This window comes from Halichoerus grypus, chromosome 5 (assembly GCF_964656455.1).
Source record: "Halichoerus grypus chromosome 5, mHalGry1.hap1.1, whole genome shotgun sequence".
NCBI lineage: Eukaryota > Metazoa > Chordata > Mammalia > Carnivora > Phocidae > Halichoerus > Halichoerus grypus.
This window is the reverse complement of record NC_135716.1, coordinates 98,426,597-98,445,512: the sequence shown is the minus strand read 5'-3', so window position 1 is coordinate 98,445,512 and position 18,916 is coordinate 98,426,597. Positions and strand designations below refer to the sequence as shown.

The 18,916-nt window shown below is 41.4% G+C and overlaps 1 protein-coding gene across 1 annotated transcript in view; it reads right to left on the bottom strand.

The window, feature by feature from the left end:
* Nucleotides 1–4,394: 4,394 nt before the first annotated feature.
* Nucleotides 4,395–18,916, bottom strand: part of LOC118546896 (mitochondrial adenyl nucleotide antiporter SLC25A24) — a 51,359-nt gene continuing 36,837 nt past the window's right edge. The window contains exons 6-10 of the mRNA XM_078072661.1: nt 18,695–18,847; nt 14,700–14,807; nt 13,080–13,247; nt 8,684–8,834; nt 4,395–6,494 (exon numbers count right to left, since the gene is read on the bottom strand). Of these exons, the coding sequence (XP_077928787.1) occupies nt 6,310–6,494; nt 8,684–8,834; nt 13,080–13,247; nt 14,700–14,807; nt 18,695–18,847 (765 nt within the window). The 3' untranslated portion in view covers nt 4,395–6,309. The remainder of the gene's footprint in view (nt 6,495–8,683; nt 8,835–13,079; nt 13,248–14,699; nt 14,808–18,694; nt 18,848–18,916) is intronic.

Below are 18,916 nucleotides of genomic sequence, written 5' to 3'. Positions count from 1 at the left end.
AAAAAAAAAAAATAGGGGGCACCTGGGTGGCTCAGTTGGTTAAGCGCCTGCCTTTGGCTCAGGTCAGGATTCCAGGGTCCTGGGATTGAGTCCCGCATCGGGCTCCCTGCTCAGTTAGGAGTCTGCTTCTCTCTCTGCCCCTCCCCCTGCTCATGCTTGCTCTCTCTCAAATAAATATGTAAAATCCTTAAAAAAAAATAGGAAAAACTTTGCTGAATAACCCTTTTGACCAATGTATGTCTCTTAATGTTCTGAATCTTTCTGCTCATGCCTTATATGAAGAATAAGTGAATTATTAAGACTTGGCATAGAGAGGAAAGTCTCCCATAATCTCCGTTCAAAATTCTCTAAAATAATAGTCATACATTTTTATTAGTCAAATGTGCATAAATAGGCAAAATCTCCAAACTACAACAAAATTCTTCAATTGTCTACTGACTCTTTCCTCTCCTTAACATAGTTTTATTACCTTACAGAAGCTTCTCTCATTTCTCTCCAGGAGGAACATCTTAACAAATAGTAAAGTGGAAAGAGAACAATATCAGAAGAACAAAGATCACAAGTGGATAGACTTTAAAAATTCTTCACCTTTAGTTTTCTTCCAGATTCTTCTACTGTAAAGCTCTCAAGCACCTGACTCATTAATACCACCTATAATTCTACACTTGCCCCTTATCATCTGTATTCCCTATATTATCCAAAACAGAAGATTCAGAAACAATTCTAGACTCCAAGTTATTCTTTTCCACATTTCAACTAATTTTTCCCTCTATTTCCTACCTCCTCCCAAGCCCTTGGAAAGTGTTCACTCTTGATGACATCGCTGACTTTTCCATTTAGACATTGTTTACTGAACTGCCTAGCTATGCAGCTACATTGCCGTACATTAATAAAGCTTTAGGGATTTAGAGATCCAGTAGGGGGAACAATGTGGTGTTTCACCTGTACAGAGCCCCTGCTTCATAGCACGATGAGGCTTACTCCTGAGACAGAGCGCCAACGGACAGGAGGCAGCTTGAGAGCCTGTAACAGGATAACTTCGTGAAATACTAATTTGTTTTTATTCCCCTATATGTTCCCTTTCATCTCACTTCAGGCAAGGCGGTAAGCCTTTAGCATTTCCTTCCCTGAGTGATTTTATTTTAATTTTGTTAAAAGATTTTATTTATTAAAGAGAGAGCACGCCTGCATGTGAGCAGAAGGGAGGAGGGAGAGAGACAGGCAGACACTGCACTGAGTGCAGAGCGCAACACGGGGCTCCATTCCACAACCCCGAGATCACAACCCTGAGATCACAACCTGAGCCAAACCAGGAGTCAGATGTCTAACTGACTGAGCCACCCAGGCGCCCCTCCCTGAGTGAGTTTTAAAAGCAGAAAACAGAAGTCACTTTCAATTAGTCTCTTCTGTCTTTTGCAAACATCTAAGTTACCTACAGAAAGGATGCCAGGGTCCCTAGGGGGAGGAAAAGATGAATGCTTTTAAGAGCAAAGAGGGGGTGCCTGGGTGGCTCAGTCGTTAAGCGTCTGCCTTCGGCTCAGGTCATGATCCCAGGGTCCTGGGATCGAGCCCCGCATCGGGCTCCCTGCTCGGCGGGAAGCCTGCTTCTCCCTCTCCCACTCCCCTGCTTGTGTTCCTGCTCTCACTAACTCTCTCTCTTTGTCAAATAAATAAATAAAATCTTTAAAAAAAAAAAAAAAGAGCAAAGAGAAAAAGAGGCAAACCCAGAGTTTGGGAGGGAGATAAAGGTTGGTGGGTCCCAGGGTTAAGAGAGATTTACATTCGGCTTTTCACCCCTTCAGAATGGAAAGGCCAGACCCCAAGTACAGATGGCCCACGTGTTCCCACCTACTCCCATGCCAAGCATGGCACAGCTGAATACCATGACCGGCATCCAGAGGGGCCAAGACCCCAGATCATTGGCACAACACTGAGTGGTACAGGATCTTCCAGCTGGATTTAAGCTGATACAAAGAAAATTAGGGAATGTCACATTTTTTGCACAACCCTGTTGGTGTTCTAAGACTCATGTGTGCACCTCCCATGCGGGATGACTGATGCATACCTACAGCCCACACTGATTATAGGGGCTGGAATTTGCGCTAACTCATCCTGAGCTCATGGTCATGACTGCGTTGTAGAACTTGTATAAAGAGATGAGTATAAACTCTTGGAAAACATGGCTGATGAGCGAATACCGAGGGTGTGTGGTAAGTTAAAGTTTGAAGAGTACTTTAGAATGGTTTTAAAATCCCTGGCCAGATCAGCTCCTCTTTCAGGAGTAACAAAATACAGATCACTCCTTTGTTACTGTTACCTTGACTTTGTGGAAGTGAATTCAAAGCAGGACAGTATCAACCAACAAAAAATAAATAAAAGGACTGTTTCCAATATTGTCCATCTTGTATAAATTATAAACAAACAAACAAACCCTGGGCAGATATAGGGTGGTCAGAGAAGGATGTGAAGAGAATTATAGCCTTGCTAGTTTGCTGAGATTGAGGTTCTCTGTTATTCTCAGGAAAATATCTAGAAAGATTTTAAGGTCTCTAGTTTTTTTTTAATTCAAATTCTCAAAAAAAAAAAAAAAAAGTAAAATTCTCCCTGGAGAGGGAGAGATACACAGCAGCCAGCAGACATGCTACCTGGGGAAGGGGCCAGTGTGCTGGGACTGCGGTGGGGACAACTGTGCGGATGGACGTGAAGGTTACCAGAAACGGCAGGTGTCTTCCAACATCTCCAATAAGAAAGCCCCCCCCCCCCCCCCAGAGGAGAGACATTTACCTTGTCCTGGAGTCCTGGAGACGAGCAACGGAGGAAGGCTCAGCTGATATGCTTCCTGCCGGCGCATTGCTCACACCCTCCCCGCCCTTGCGGGCCCCGCTCCACTCCCGCCAAACACGGGGCCTGTACCTGCGTCCCCTCTGCCTGAAATGCCCTCCCCAGACATTAGTATGGCCCGTTCCCGTACCTCCTTTGGGTCTTTACTCAAACAGCACCTTCCCAGCACTGCCTTCTGCACTTACCCCCATTTACAGTATCACATATTTTACTCATTGTGTGTCTTGTCTGTCTCTTCCCTCTAGGGAATCTCCATGAGGAAAGGTACTGTGTCTTTTGTTCAATGCTGTCCTCAGTCCCTAAATGTGTCTGACACCAAGTAGGTGTTTAATAAATACTTTACCGAAATGAAAAATGAGCACATATGTTCTTATGGAATAAATGGGTACTTCTGTTTTCACAGCAAACAGGGTTGCAGTGGCTGTGGCCAAGCAGCTGAGTATATGGCCAGGGGGCCCACTGACAACCAGGGAACATGCACATTTGGTAAAAAAAGAAAAAGAAAAAGAAAAAAAACAAAAAAAACAAAACTCACAAAGAACAAAAAACCATGTCCAACACCAGCCACAGGACTGTGAATGGGCATCTTCAATCACACTGGGGCCGGAGGGCAGCAGTGGGTCCAGGCTGGGGCAGCTTGGACTTCAGCTCAGCTGTCCTGCACGGGAGGGAGAAAGCAGGTGGAACATGGCAGGGCACACTCTCCCCGACAGCAGTCTAAACGAGCCCAGCCCACTCCATGCTTCTCCCAACAAGGGGATACGGCAAAGCAGGGACAGGAGGGTTGCTGCTTGCTCCTCTCCACAAATACCCATCCTCCTGTGGTGCACATCTCAACCACCACAACAGATTCCACGATAACAAAAGGGCTGATAACATTCCTATCTGGGGAGAGGGAAACCACGCCACACTTTTATACACGTGCCCTGATGTACAGCTCAAAGAACAAAATAGCATAGTATACGATCCCTGTTTGCATGAAGATTATTCTCTTGGTGTGGATACAAGACTGAGAAATAAACCCAGCATCATTTTGCTAACAAAGGGCCCCAGACAGCATGATGATTATGTTTCTTCCTGGCATCGGGCTGGCATTTGAGTTGGAACGCAGAAATTTCTTTGCAGTCTTACTTTTATTATTTTTATTTTTTTAAACCAGATTTTGTATTTAATTGTAATCTGCATCGTAAAAAAAAAAAAAATTGTCCAATCACTTACCAATAAACTTACTTAGCTTTGCTTCCCACAGCTTCCAGACGAACTGATACTCCACCAAGTTGTGTCAAGAAATCCCTGGATTTGAATTCTCCCTGACACTGTGAACCCCCGGGGGTGTAAACCTAACTGGTAAATGTGGAATTTGGACATCAGGAAAAACATTATCTTATGCCAAAATGTATGACAGAGACAACTGCTATCGCTGTTCAGGAGTCAGATGTGAAAACTATTATTCAAACTGCTGCCAAGGATAGAGGCTATATGATACAGTTTGGGGCGGGGGGAGGTTTGTGTGTGTGTGTGGCCTATTTTTTTTCAAATGAGGAAACAAGTCATTTTTAAAACAAATATATAGCTTTTTTAATATAAATGGAAAGTACATATGCAGTAATACTGGAAATAAACATCTTCAACTCTGGGCTCTTTTCGAAAGACACAAGATGATTTTTTCAAAAGATATAAGATGCATGGATAAATCACATTCATACCTTATAATGTTAAAGAGCAAACAATTTAAATTCATAATGAACAGTGACTGCTTTTCAGTAGCTTGAAACTCTAGTCATTCATCCCATAATTCTTATGAGTAAGAAAAGAAAAAGCTAATCATGTACCTTAATATTGTCATTTCTGGATTACTCAAAAGTATAAACAACCCTGAAGAAAAAAATAGAGTCCCATGTTTATCACAGGTATTATAAAAATACCAAGACATTTATCAGGCATAACTAATGTATTAAAAACTGTATTTTAGAATAATGTTTCACAAACACAACTCCAACATTTCTCTTTAGTTCAGAAAATATAAGAGGTAGGTTCAAATAAAGTAAGTGCCTATTACATCACTGGATTTTCACTAAAATGTTGGCAATTTATAACAGAAATCACTAGAAATCAAATGTGAGTTTAGGAACGAAATTAAAAAGCTACAGAACAACTTCAACTAACAAATATCTGTCTAAGTCCTAATCACACAAATCAAAACAAGATGGTTGACTACAAAAATGTTTTAGTAAAATAAAAAATATGCTAACAATATTATAAATTTTCTGTATTGTAACATGTTCCTAAAACTTGGGGCAAGGGAGAATATGAATGTATATGTTTATGACTTAGGCCCTTCATTTAAACGTAGGTATCTAATACATAATATTAATACATACTACTATTAAAATGCACTAATCTCCTAGGTTTGTGCTGTCCAAATTGAGAACTGCAGGTTCAAACAAATTCAACAGTGTGGGGGAAATGAAAATGTCATTCACCCATGATCAACCTACTTCATGTAATTAAGAAATGTCAGATTACCAAGATTGCTCCCTAGAAGCTTTCCTGATTAAAACAGAATCTGATCCAAGTAGGAAACAAAGGACAAAGACAAGAGAGATGCTTTGAAGAAGCTGATATCAGGTTTTGTTTCTTGGTGCTTTTCAAAGCGATGACAGAATAAATAGAAGCTTTCAAGTAAGTTGCCTTGTGTTGATAATTTAACAGTAATATACTGACAATCGGTGTGCCATTCCAGGAGCCAAATAACAATGCAAGGAAAATGGAAAAAGGCCCACTGAAACAAATATTATTTCACCACTCCTCCTTATACAAAAATACAAATGGACTAGAGTATTTGCATGCCCTGGAATTCTGCCACTTAAGTTCATTCTCATTCAGCTTCAAGACAGATAAGGGGAGAAGCCATATACTTACTTGGCTGCTGTAAGATATGTTTTCATGCAATGATTTTCCATTAATGGTTCTACAAGGAAATTTTAACAAGTCTATAAAGACATTCAAAATACATAAAACAACTCAAGTTTCAAGTTTTTCTGATCATTTTCTTTTGTAGAAAAAGACATTTAAGTATTAAGGAACTGGCGTAAACTTGAACCAACCAAAATAAAGATTAATGATTTATAATTACCACACAAAACATATTTAATTCGAGCAATACATTTTTTCAGATTTAGGACTCAGGGCATAGATGTGTAGAAAGGTACTAGTAAGAAAAGAAAAGATAAAATACAATTTTTGCGGCCTTTTCAAAATCGTATGAGCTTATCAAAACTATGATTTTTGACATTTCTGTATATATAAAATTGAGCCCAAATGTTTGAAGTAATCACTGATATGCTCTTCCTTTTTTTGTGAGAAATATAGGACTTCTTTTGCCACAGGCTTGTAATTCTAGGAGAAAAAGTCACTCCAGAGATTGTTGAAAATTTCAATAATCATGCTAAAGCAAAAAATTGAACATCATTTCTGGGATACTCCTAAAGTTTGCTTCATATTTTCATAAACCACATAACTGATGCCCACAGCGGGGAGCACCTTCATGAAGTTTGGAGTGATGCCTCTGTAAAGTCCTGGGATTCCTTCTTTAGAAATTATCCGTCGAAAGAGGCCAACCATGTTCATCTGTTTATTTCCTTCTATCATGGCTAGAGAAAAAAAAAAAAAAGAGAGAAAAAAAAAGAAACCAAGCTAATTTATTTTTTTTTAAGATTTTATTTATTTATTTGACAGAGGGACACAGCGAGAGAGGGAACACAAACAGGGGGAGTGGGAGAGGGAGAAGCAGGCTTCCCACCGAGCAGGGAGGCCGATGTGGGACTCAATCCCAGGACCCCGGGATCATGACCTGAGCTGAAGGCAGACGCTTAACGACTGAGCCACCCAGGTGCCCCCAAACCAGGCTAATTTAATATTCAAGAATGTTTTGTTATTATTACCATATACAATTACAATTCTGAATGATATTTGAGAATATAATGAAAGGATAATATTTATTCCAAGGGGCCCAAGAAAGTACCCCTTTATGTAATTCTTGCATGGCACTTGATAGTGAGTTCCATAATTATAATAACAATGATAACAACAGTTATTTGTTGAGTGATTACTATGTTAGATACTGGGCTAATTACTTTATCCACCAATCCTGCGAGGTAAGTATTATACCCATTTTATAAATGAGGAATTGGAAGCTTAGAGAGATGGAGAAACTTGGCCTGGTACACTTAGCCTGCAAGGGGGAGACCTGAGAGCAGACAGTCTTTCTGACTCCAAAGTTCACACACTTTCTACCACCCCGCCTCCTCATTAACTATGCCCGGAAAAGAGAGTATAGTTCAATCCTGCGAATTAAGGGGAGCAGGGGGAACACTTTGGGGAACTTGGGAAAATGTAGGGTCCCGGGGCGGTGCAAATGACCTGAAGAGGCAAGAAAGGGGGAATGGGGAAGCCCTTGTTGCTGGCACAACAAAGACAGGGGCGGGAACATGCATGTGCTAGGGGACGCAGCTGACTGCCCATGTGGTCACTACACAGAGGGGCACCCAGCAGCGGGAGGCAGAGAAATAAAGCGGGGCCAGATTACTACAGGCTTTGAAATTCCCACTAAGACCTTGAGAGTTTATTCTGAAGACACTGAGAGCCACAAAGATTTCTGAACAAGCATAAGATGATCAGGCCTTGGCTTTAAAAACAACAGCTCTATGGGCCACAGGAGGACGGAAATGGAGTTGGCAGACGGGAAGGGAGGGCTTGCCAGGTGATGCTGTCAATCAGGAGGCCTGGGTTTGAAGGCTAGCTCCACTATTTGCCAAATGTAAAACCTTAAGGAAGTTACTTAATCTCTTTTTTGCCCCAGTTACTCATGTGTAAAATGCAGATGATATTAGTATCAATCCCGAAGATGGCTGTGATGGATAATGAGAGAATACTTATGAAATATTTAGTTACTAACTTTGCATTTTTCTCTCCAGCCACATGATCTCTCAGTGCCTCAAACAGTCCCCATTTCTCCTGCCTCAGTGCCTTCACATACACGTTTCCTCAGCTAGAATGCTCTTTATTTTCCACCCCACCCATCTTTGTCCAGCTAAGTCCCACCTGTCTTTCCAGGTTGAGCTTAAATGACAATGTTCTCAGGCTCCCAAAGTAAGGTTAGAGCTCCTTGCTCTGTGCTCCCCTAACAAAGGGGAGATGGTTTAACAAGACTGTTTACTTGTTGACCGTGTGTCTTCTCCACTCAACAATGGCAGGGACCACATCTGACTTGTGGACCGCTCTAACCCTAGCATCTGGCAGAGTTTCCAGCACCTGACCATTGGGGCTCTGGAAGTATTCGTTAATTAATGAGTGACGGCTTGGTTGGGGGTGGGGCGGTGGTGGGTACTTGGAAGAGACACTGGAGATAGAGCTGTAGATACCCAGGGGGCACTATTTAAAGAAATGACAGTGGGTGAGTGAGACTGGCCAGCAAAAGAGCCAAAAAGAAAAGAAAGGCACAGGCTACATACTTTAAATAGCAATAAAAGCCAGCAAATCTTAAGAAAAGAGACTAATCAATGAGGTGGGAGAAAAGCCATGAGGACACAGTGTAATCAAAGCCAAGGGAGGGGCACCTGGGTGGCTCAGTCTGTTAAGCGTTCGACTATTGATTTCGCCTCTGGTCATGATCTCAGGGTCGTGAGGTCGAGCCCCACATCAGGCTCCCTGCTCAGTGCAGAGTCGGCTTGGGTTTTTCTCTCTCCCTCTGCCCCTCCTCCCACTGCCACATGCTCTCTCTCTAAAATAAATAAATAAATCTTAAAAAAAAAAAAAAACCACACACACACACAAAACCCACCTTGAGCCTGCATGCGCGTTCTCACCAAAGCCAAGGGGTAGCTGGCCAGCTGACCGCAGGTGCTGGATAAGGCACCACAGCCCAGCAACACCATGACTCCAGGGTTTACAGAGTCTTTGGCATAATTATCAAGCCAATGGGACTTCAGGAGCTGCCAGAGAGACAGAAAAGAAAAGCAGTGAACAACTACCTCGACAACTGCTTTCACGCAGTGTGAACATTTTCTTAGCCACTCTTGTCCTTACGAGAGACGGGCCACACTGCTGCAAGATCAGGTGGCACATTCCCAGGAGCAGAAGGCACTGGAGGAGGCGGTGGGCAGGTGGGGGGAGCGCGTGGGGACTCAGGACACGTGAGGTTTGCACTGGTTGCTTATTTTCTTCTAAACAAATGTTAATATCAACAGCACTCCCAATGCAGTATCTCAAGAATATTTCCTACGGTGAGTATTAATAAAAACAATATAATTCTAATTGCATCTAATTTTGTACTTTACACATACATTTCACTTAGTCCTTTCCCTGAGGTGGAGCTATTCTTCCAGTTTTAGAAATGAGGAAAATGAGTCTCAGTGGATTTTTTTTTTTAACAAGGGTACAGAATCAGGAGTACTGATCCCCAGCCTGTGCCTTTCCCCCTATTATCCCACATCCTTGCATTTCCATTAGAAGGCAATGATGGAAAATAAATGTCTAAAATACATATGCTAATCTACTTTTTAAATATATAATATTTTCTGTATAAGAATCTATGCTAATATGTGGGGGAAATTATTGTTATTGGTAGCGCAAGCATAGTAATATACTACCTAAAGCAATCTATGGGTTCAATGCAATTTCTACTCAAATCCCCATGGCAATTTTTGAAGAAAAAGAGAAAACCACCCTAAAATTCATATGGAATCTCAAGGGAGCCAAATAATCTTAGGAAAGAAGAATAAACTTGGGAGCCTCATACTCCCTGATTTCAATAGATCCTACAAAGCAACAGTAATCAGGGTGGTATTGCCATAAAGACAGATACACAGATCAGTGGAACAAAAGAGAGTCCATAAATAAACTCCTGAATATATGGCCAAATGATCAACAGGATGCCAAGACTACACACTGGAGAAAGAACAGTCTCTGCCACAAATGGTGTGGGGAAAATTGAATATCCACATGCAAAAGGATAAAGTTGGACCTTTACCTTACACCATATACAAAAATTAACTCAAAACAAATTAAAGACCTAAACAGAAGACCTAATACTTTACAACTTCTAGGAGAAAACACAGGATAAAAGCTTCAGGGCACTGAATTCGGCAATGATTTCTTGGACATCAAAAGCACAGGCAACAAAAGCAAAAAGAGATAAAAGAACTTCACCAACTTAAAAACTGTGCAGCAAAGGAAACAATCAGCAGGGTGAAAAGGCAATCTACAGAATGGGAGAATATATTTGCAAACCCCACATCTGATAAGGGGTTAATACCCAAAATACATAAAGAACTCTGATAACAACAATTTAAAAAATTAAAAATGGGCAAAGGCAACAGATATATGAAAAGATGCTCAACATCACTAATCATCAGGGAAATGCAAATCAAAACCATAATAAGATATATCACCTTACCCCTGTTAGAATGACTAGAATCAAAGAGACAAGAAATAGGGGCTCCTGGGTGGCTCAGTCGGGTAAGCATCTGACTCTTGATTTGGCTCAGGTCATGATCTCAGGGTTGTGAGATCGAGCCCCGCATCGGGCTCCATTCTTGGCATGGCACCTGCTTAAGATTCTCTCTCTCCCTTTCCCTCTGCCCTTCTGCCTACCCCCACGGCTCACATGAGAAGAGAAGAGAAGAGAAGAGAAGAGAAGAGAAGAGAAGAGAAGAGAAGAGAAGAGAAGAGAAGAGAAGAGAAGAGAAGAGAAAGAAGAGAAGAGAAGAGAAGAGAAGAGAAGAGAAGAGAAGAGAAGAGAAAAAAGAAAAGGAAAGGAAAGAGCAAGTGTTGGAGAGGATGTGGCACAAAAGGAACATTCATACATTGTTGATGGGAATACAAACTGGTGCAGCCACTGTGGAAAATAGTGCAGAGGTTTCTCGAAAAATCAAAAGTGGAACTACCATACAATCCAGCAATTCCACTATTGGGTATTTACCCAAAGAAAACGAAAACACTAATTTATAGCCCTATGTTTACTGCAGCATTATTTATAATAGCTAAGATATGGAAGCAACCTAAATGTCCATGGATAAATGAATGGATAAAGAAGATATGGGGTGTGTATGTGTGCGTGCGCCATAAAAATTTTATTACTCAGCCATAAAAAATAAGATCTTGCCATTTGCAACAACATGAATGTACCTAGAGAGTATTATGAGGGTATTAAGTGAAATAAGTCCGAAAAAAAAAGAAACGCACCATATGATTTCATTTATATGCGGAATCTTTTAAACAAAACAAATGAACAAACCAAAAAAAAGTAGAAACAAACTTAAATACAGAAAACAAACTGATAGCTGTCAGAGGGGAGGAGGAGAAAGGGGAGAGGCAAAATGGGTGAAGGGGAGTGGGAGGTAAAGGCTTCCAGTTATGGAAGGAGTAAGTCACGGGCATGAAAGGCACAGCATAGGAAATATAGTCAATGGTATTGTAATTGAGTTGTATGGTGACAGATCACAGCTACACTTGTGGTGAGCAGAGCAGAACATATTGAGTTGCTGGATCACTATGTTGTACACCTAAAACTAATATAACATTTTGTCTCAACTACACTTCAACAAAAAAATTGGCAAAAAATTTTGACATTTCTCCAAAAAAGATATATAAATGGACAAAAAGCATATGAAAAGATGCTCAACCTCACATATTATCAGAGAAATGCAAATCAAAGGCATAATGAGACATTGCCTCACATCTATCAGGATGGTCACTATGAAAAAAAACAACACAGAAACAGAAGCTACCAAGTGTTATCAAGGATGTAGAGAAATTAGAATTCTTGTGTACTGTTGGTAGGAATGAAATAGGGTACAGCTACCATGGAAACCAGTTTGACAGTTCCTCAAAAATGGGCAAAAGAGGGGCATCTGGGTGGCTCAGTCATTAAGCGTCTGCCTTTGGCTCAGGTCATGATCCCAAGGTCCTGGGATTGAGCCCCGAATCAGGCTCCCTGCTCAGTGGGAAGTCTGCTTCTCCCTCTCCCACTTCCCCTGCTTGGGCTCCCTCTCTCTCTCTCTCTCTGTCAAATAAATAAATAAAAATCTTTAAAAAAAAAAAAAAAAAAAAGAAAGAAAGAATCCAGACCAAAAAGGACAAATATTATATGATTCTACTTGTATGAAATAACTGGAATGGACGCATTCATAGACACAGAAAGTAGATTACAGGTTACCAGGGGCTGGGGGGGGGGAGAGTGGAGAATTATTTCAAAACAGTAACAGAATTTATGCTTGGAATCATGAAAAGGTATTGGAAATAGATAGTGGGGATGGGTCACGACATTGTGACTATAATTAACATCCCTGAGTTGTACCCTTAAAAATGGTTAAAATGGCAAATATTATGTTACATATATTTTACCACAATTTTTAAATTAAATTTTAAATTAAATTCCAAAGGCCACTGAATTGTAAACTTTAAATGAATGAAATGTATGGTGTGTAAATTATATCCTAATAAAGCTGTTTAGAAAGAAAGGTATGGTCCTCTAAGAAGACTTGCATTCCACATCCCATTCCTCCCCTCCGCTAGAGGCTTACTCCTATCACAGCAAAACTCCCCACCCTGAGCCTTAGCAGCTGGCTTGTCTCTCTCCCTGACCAGAACTACAGTTTTTTCAAGGCAAAAACCAAGACTGTTTGTCAGATTCGTAAATTATTAAAGGGTTTAAATGGCAGAGTTGATGATCGCTTCTCGGCCTTTTGGCTAAGATCAAGTGTAAATGGCAGAGTTGATCCAAGATTTGTGGTCTAAGTTGTCTTTCCAGTGCCAGGGATGAATCTGTGTCATCCATATCAGTCTCTTGGCTTTATGCTGGTAGATTTTAACAAATCAAAGAAAATGTGCCCTCTGTGCTTATTTCCTATTCCCTCAAAAAAATCCCTAGTACCGTCGTCTAAGCTGAACAATTATATATTACATTATAATTCTATAACGATATTATATAATGTGAGTTTGCGCTCTTCATTCATTAAAATAATTCACAGGGAAATCTGATACAAAGGTGACCACAGGCATATGGGGTCTCATATTCAAGGTACTTGGAAAAAAATGATCAAACAACGCACCCCTGAATCTACTTTTAGTCACAAACTATTTCCTGGTATACATGTGCTTCTTTACATAAAATCAAATTCTAACAATAAGAACTATTTAACTACATTTTCAGATTCAAAACACAGCCGCAGACTCACCTCATACACAGCGAGATCTATACCTGCATAAGGTATGATGCCCAACAAGTTGGGAACATAACCTTTGTAAAAAGCTCCCACGCCTTCATGTTTCAAAATCTGCTTGGCACAATCGAATATTCCAGAATATTGTCCAGTTTTGCCTACAGCCAGCCTGGTTTTCATAACCTAGTTATAAAAGAATGTAACAGATTATCATTTATATGAATTCGTCATCATGGAATTCAAAGGAAGTAACTTTACAGAGAACAAATACCTAGCACATATTGTCTCTCAAATGACTGCCCAATTTGTTGATGTGTTATCCCTCACACATAATGTCTACTGAAGGGCTAACACCAGAGCCAAGAAGAACTATTTATTGTAAAGAGGATCTGAATGAGGGCAGAGAAAATAGAAAATAATTCACAGATGTCTTAAAATTGACTTGTGACCAATTAGATACGGAAGGTGAGGGAAATGGTAGCGTAGACTAGCTTGGAACACAGGAGAAGGACAGCAGGGAGGCGGGAAGGTGCTGATATTAACTCAGATGGAGCATATACGAGGAAGACTATGTATTCAGTTAGGATATTTTTTGAGGGGTGTGAGGAATATGAACAACCATATTAAGATACTTGTAAGGAAAGCTACATTAATATGCATACCACAAGATGAAGATTAAGGGTATATTTTGCTTAAATCTTACTAGTTGTTGAAAAACCCTCTGTCGCATCAATAAAGATAGCCACATCTACAATATTATTTTTGCTCTAAAGCAAGAGTTGACAAGCTTTTCCTGCAAAGGCGATGTAGTAAATATCTCAGTCTTTGCAGGCCTAAAACTTCAGGTCTGTTACATATTTTTTAAATCCTTTTAACCAACTTTTTAAAATGTATAAAGCCATTCTTAGCTCAAGGGCTGTACGAAGTACTCCCCAGTCTCATGGTTTGCCAACCGTCTAACGGTAGGATGTCTAGTGAGGACTGCCGTCACCTCATCAAATCTACTGTTAAATTTATGGTACAGAAACTCTTTGGAGAAGAATGGGTGCTGTAATTCTTATCAACATTGTGGCAGCCAGCCTCTAAGAGGGCCCCCAACTGTCCCTGCCGCCTGGTGTTCACACCGTGTGTGGTCCCCTCCCACACTCTCCCAGGGGTGGTCTGTGTGACCAACAGAAGACAGCAGAAATGACAGAAGATTGCAGCTTCCATCTTGAGTGCTGGCTAACAATTCTCTCTCTCTCTCTCTCTCATATCACCGACTTGGGAAGAACAGCTATCATGTTGTGGGGGTACTCAAACAGCCAACGGAGAGACCCCTGAGATAAGGAACTGACAGCTCCAGCTATAATAGCCAAGGAGGCTCAGCAACAAACGCGTGAGCGAGCTTGCAAGCAGACCTGCCCCCAGCTGAACCTTGCAGTGACTGCAGCCCTGACCCACACCTTGACTCTAGGCTCAGAGGAACCCTGAGCCAGGGGCACCCTGCTAAGCTACTCCCAGATTCCTGACCCACAGAAACCGTGAGACAATAAATGCCTGTGTTAAACTGCTAGTTTGGGGATAACCTGTTGCCCAGCGATCGATAATGAAACGAACACCACCAACACAGTCAGACTTCGCAATGGTACTTACCTCCATGGGATAAATAATAGTCTGTGCGGTTGCTCCGGCCAGGGAACCAGAGATAAACCTCTCAAAGGTTCCTACTTTTTGTCCTTCCTCAGTAAGCAACTTCTTGTACTGTATAAATACATTTAAAAATGTAAATTAGTACCTGCTATAGACTGAGTCATGTCTCCCCCTCCCAACAAATTCTTAGGTTGAAGCTGTAACCCCCCACTGTGATGATATTTGGAGATGGGGCCTCTAGGAGATAATCAGGGTTAGATGAGGTCATGAGGGCAGGGCCCTCGAAAGGCTTAGTGTCCTTAAAAGAGACACCAGAGAGTTTTCTCTTCCCCGTTCCCTCCCTCTCTTTCTCTTTCTATACACACATGTACTAAAGAAAGGCCATATGAGCACACAGCAAGAGGGTAGCCATGTGCAAGCTGGGAAGAGAGCCCTCCCCAGGAGCCAAATTGGTCAGCACCTTGGTCTTGGATGCCCCAGCTCCAGGACTGTGAGAGAGTAATTTCTGTTGCTTAAACAACTAATAAGGTATTTTGTTATGGCAGTCCCAGCTAAATAAATACCAAAATACAAATCAACTCCTAGTAATCAATTAATTGACAATATGATGATGTTTTTCCAAATGCATACACTGCATTAACAATACCCAGAAGAAAAGCAAAGCTCAGATGCTGAAACATTCAGTTTCCTGGACAGTGGTTCTTAAGTTAGATTTCCACAGAACACAGATGTTCCACAGATGGGACCCAGTCACTCCTTTGCTAAAACACAGTAATAGCATTCTTCCCCAGAAAATATAGGGTTGATAAAGTGTTCACAATTTTTGTATGTTTTCCTCATAGTTTTTCCTTTTTTTTAAAGATTTATTCATTTGACAGAGATCGAGAGATCGAGACAGAGAGAGCACAAGTGGGGAAGCAGCAAGCAGAGGGAGAAGCAGACTCCCCGCTGAGCAGGGAGCCCGATGCGGAGCTCGATCCCAGGACCCTGGGATCATGACCTGAGCCGAAGGCAGACGCTTAACTGACTGAGCCACCCAGGTGCCCCTAGCTTTTCTTTTTTTAAGATGAGTTTATTTTCATCAGTATAAATAAGTGACAAATATTAACAAAACAACTGGGAAAGACATTTCTGTGGGTAACACATATAATTACACTACCACGTCAACCCCAGAGCCCACGTGGCTGACCAGTACTAAAGCAACCAACACAGCCGATCAGGCCAAGGGTAAAATCTGACCCCACTGCAGTGAAAATATCCACAAACCAGAATATTAATATCATGGGCTGTGGAGTCAGGGAGACCTGGGCTGGAACCCCAGAAATGCGTGGCCCTGAGCAAGTTCGTGAACGTGTTTCCTCATCTGTGATAACAGTACCTATTCTCACAAGGTTGCTGAAAGGATTAAATAAGATAATAAATAAATTAAATAAGATAATACATGTAATACAGCATAGTGCCGGGCACATGGCAAATATTCAGTAATATGGTAATATTACTATTACCATTCTCTTCCTACAACTTGGAAAGAAAGGCTCTGCCCAAACACAGACTGGTCATAAACCAGGCAAACCAGATTCCTTGTTTCAGAGAGGTGAGGTGAGTCTACAGAGGTAAATGACCATCGACCCAGGAGGGAGAAGTGGATAAATCAACAGAGAGAAGCGGGAGGCTAATGGGGCTCCCAAAGCCACCCTAAAATCCTTTTGTCTATCCTTTTCTTTTCCATTTGTTACAACACCTATTTAAATGTTTCCATTCTCTTCCAGCTTCCAATACCACTTCCTCCCTTATTCTCAGGAAATGTCCTTTCTTGGGAATTCAAGGAAGAACAGAGGCCACCAAGCAAGAATATTCCTGCCCACCCTCCACAGAATAATCCACAGCCACATACATCTCTTTCTTCCCAAAGTGACAGAAGAAGAGTTCTCCATGCCACCAAAGCCAATCCTTCCCAGGGCCTCTGGATGGCACCCATGTCTCCCCAGCCCTTCCATCCCCACACATACTTCCTGTGAACACTTGCTGCATTCACCAGCCTCTCCCTTCTATACTTTTAACATGCTTCCTTCAGCCACGGGCACATTAAAATAAAACTTATCAAAACCCTCTCTCTGCCCACCATCTTTCTTATCTATCACTTTCCCTCATTTCTTCTCCTTCCCTTCACTCAACTCAAACTCCCCAAAAATGTGTCTACACTATGCAATTTTCGTCAGCCCCTGGTTTACTTTCACTCATTTCAGAATGGTTTCTCATCTCTTCACTTCCCTGGAACCTCTATACCAAGCTCTCCTATCTCTGGATTGACAAATCCTTTTTTATCCTCTCACTTCTAGGCCATCGGTCTCTGCATTTCCTCCATCCCTCTGGCTATTCCTTCTCAATCTCCTCTACAAGGGGCTCCTTCTTCTTCTCCTGGGGCATATTCCCAGAATTCTCCCATTCTATAAGTCTTCCTCAGTGATCCATTCCAATGGCTTCAACTCAAAAACCACCTGTCCATCAGAGATCAAAAGTCCTACTGGACAGCTACCTATTCATGTTGCAGAGATGCTTCAAACTCAGCATGTCCAAAATGGAACCCATCATTGTACCCCAAAATCTATTCCCTTTATTGTATTCTCCATGTACTTAGTTGCCCAAATGAGGCCCCAGAGTATCATCCTTGATTCCTCTTTCTTTCTCACTTCCATATCCACTCAGTCAGTGAGTCCTGTTGATTCTATTTCCAAAATATTTTTCTGTTCATTTCCTTCTTCTTCAGTTTCTCCAGCCACCACCTTATCCTGGTGCTCATCATTTCTTACCTGGATGATAGGAATATCCTTAAATAGTCTCCCTGCCTCCAGTCTGGCCTCGCTCTCCTCTAATACATTCTCCATTTTTTTCCACGTTCATCTTTCTTAAACGTAAATATACTCATTTCACTTCTCTATAGAAGATGCTTCAATAGGTCGCTCACCCTCTTCAGGATAAAATCAAGACTCCTATTACACTTGGCTTCTGCCTACCTGTCCAGCCTGCTTTTGTCATTCTCGTCCCAGAAACACACTCCGCTACACACTGGAGCCAAATGAACCACCTTCAATTTCCTTAGTGAACAATGCTCCCCTGTGCCTGCATTTCTGTCCACACACAGCTGCTTCTGCTCGAAATACACATCTTTCCCTTCACCTTAGTGGACCTGAGATTCAGGCGGGCTTGGGCTCAAACTCCAGCTCAGGCACTTCTGTGTTTTCACTCCTTCAGTAAGGACTCGCTGGCACTGGGCAAAGTGCGGGGAATACAAACCTGAAAACCAGTATTGCCTAAGGAAGCTCACAGTCTTATTAAGGAGAGAGATAAGTACTGAGATAATCAGAATTTAATGTGAAAGTACTATAAGAGAGGGAGACAAAAAGAACTGTGACAATGAAGAAGGTTTCCTGGAGGAAGTAACTCCTGAGTCAAGTCTTGCAGGATGTTCGCTACTATCTGACATTCATTCAACAAACACTTACTGAGCACTTATCACATGCCAGGCTCCAAGCGCTGGAGTCCACAGAGAAGCAGGCAAGCCCCTGCCTTCAAGGAGCTTTCACTCTAAATTCAATTCAACTTCATGGCAATGTCATATTACACGCAGGAATTCAACTTAAAAGTTTTCCTTCCAGATGTCAGACTGGGATGCTTTCATAAAACTTAGGTTAGCATGCAGCTTCTACTCTGAATAAATGAATAAGCAAAAATGCTCTATTTCCTTTAAGAGCTACTAGAAAAGAATACAGAAGTCTTTTTTAAAATAAATAATATGAACTTAAGAATTCTAAAGTTTGGTCATAAAGAATCTGAGTTCACGTATTTCTAATCTCCTGGAAGAGAAATTCCTCCTGGAGTATACGTGAAAAATTACTATATAGTAAAATAAGAACCGAAGAAGCACTACATGTTCATTGCTATTGAATCAGTTTATTAACCCCTCTTTGTTAATAAATTCCACAGGTGACAACAATTACCTGTTCATATGCCCAGAACTTAACAGCTGTCTCAGGAGCAATTTTAATGACATTTGTGCCATTTCCTCTCCAAAGGGAGCGGACACCTCCTTCTCTCACCATCTGTCGAAAGCCATTGTATATGTTCATTTTGCCTGATTTTGAACCATGGACCTAAAAATAAAAGCAAAAGGATACAAAACATTGGTGGCATGTTACTGTTACTATTTCTAATGTAACTGT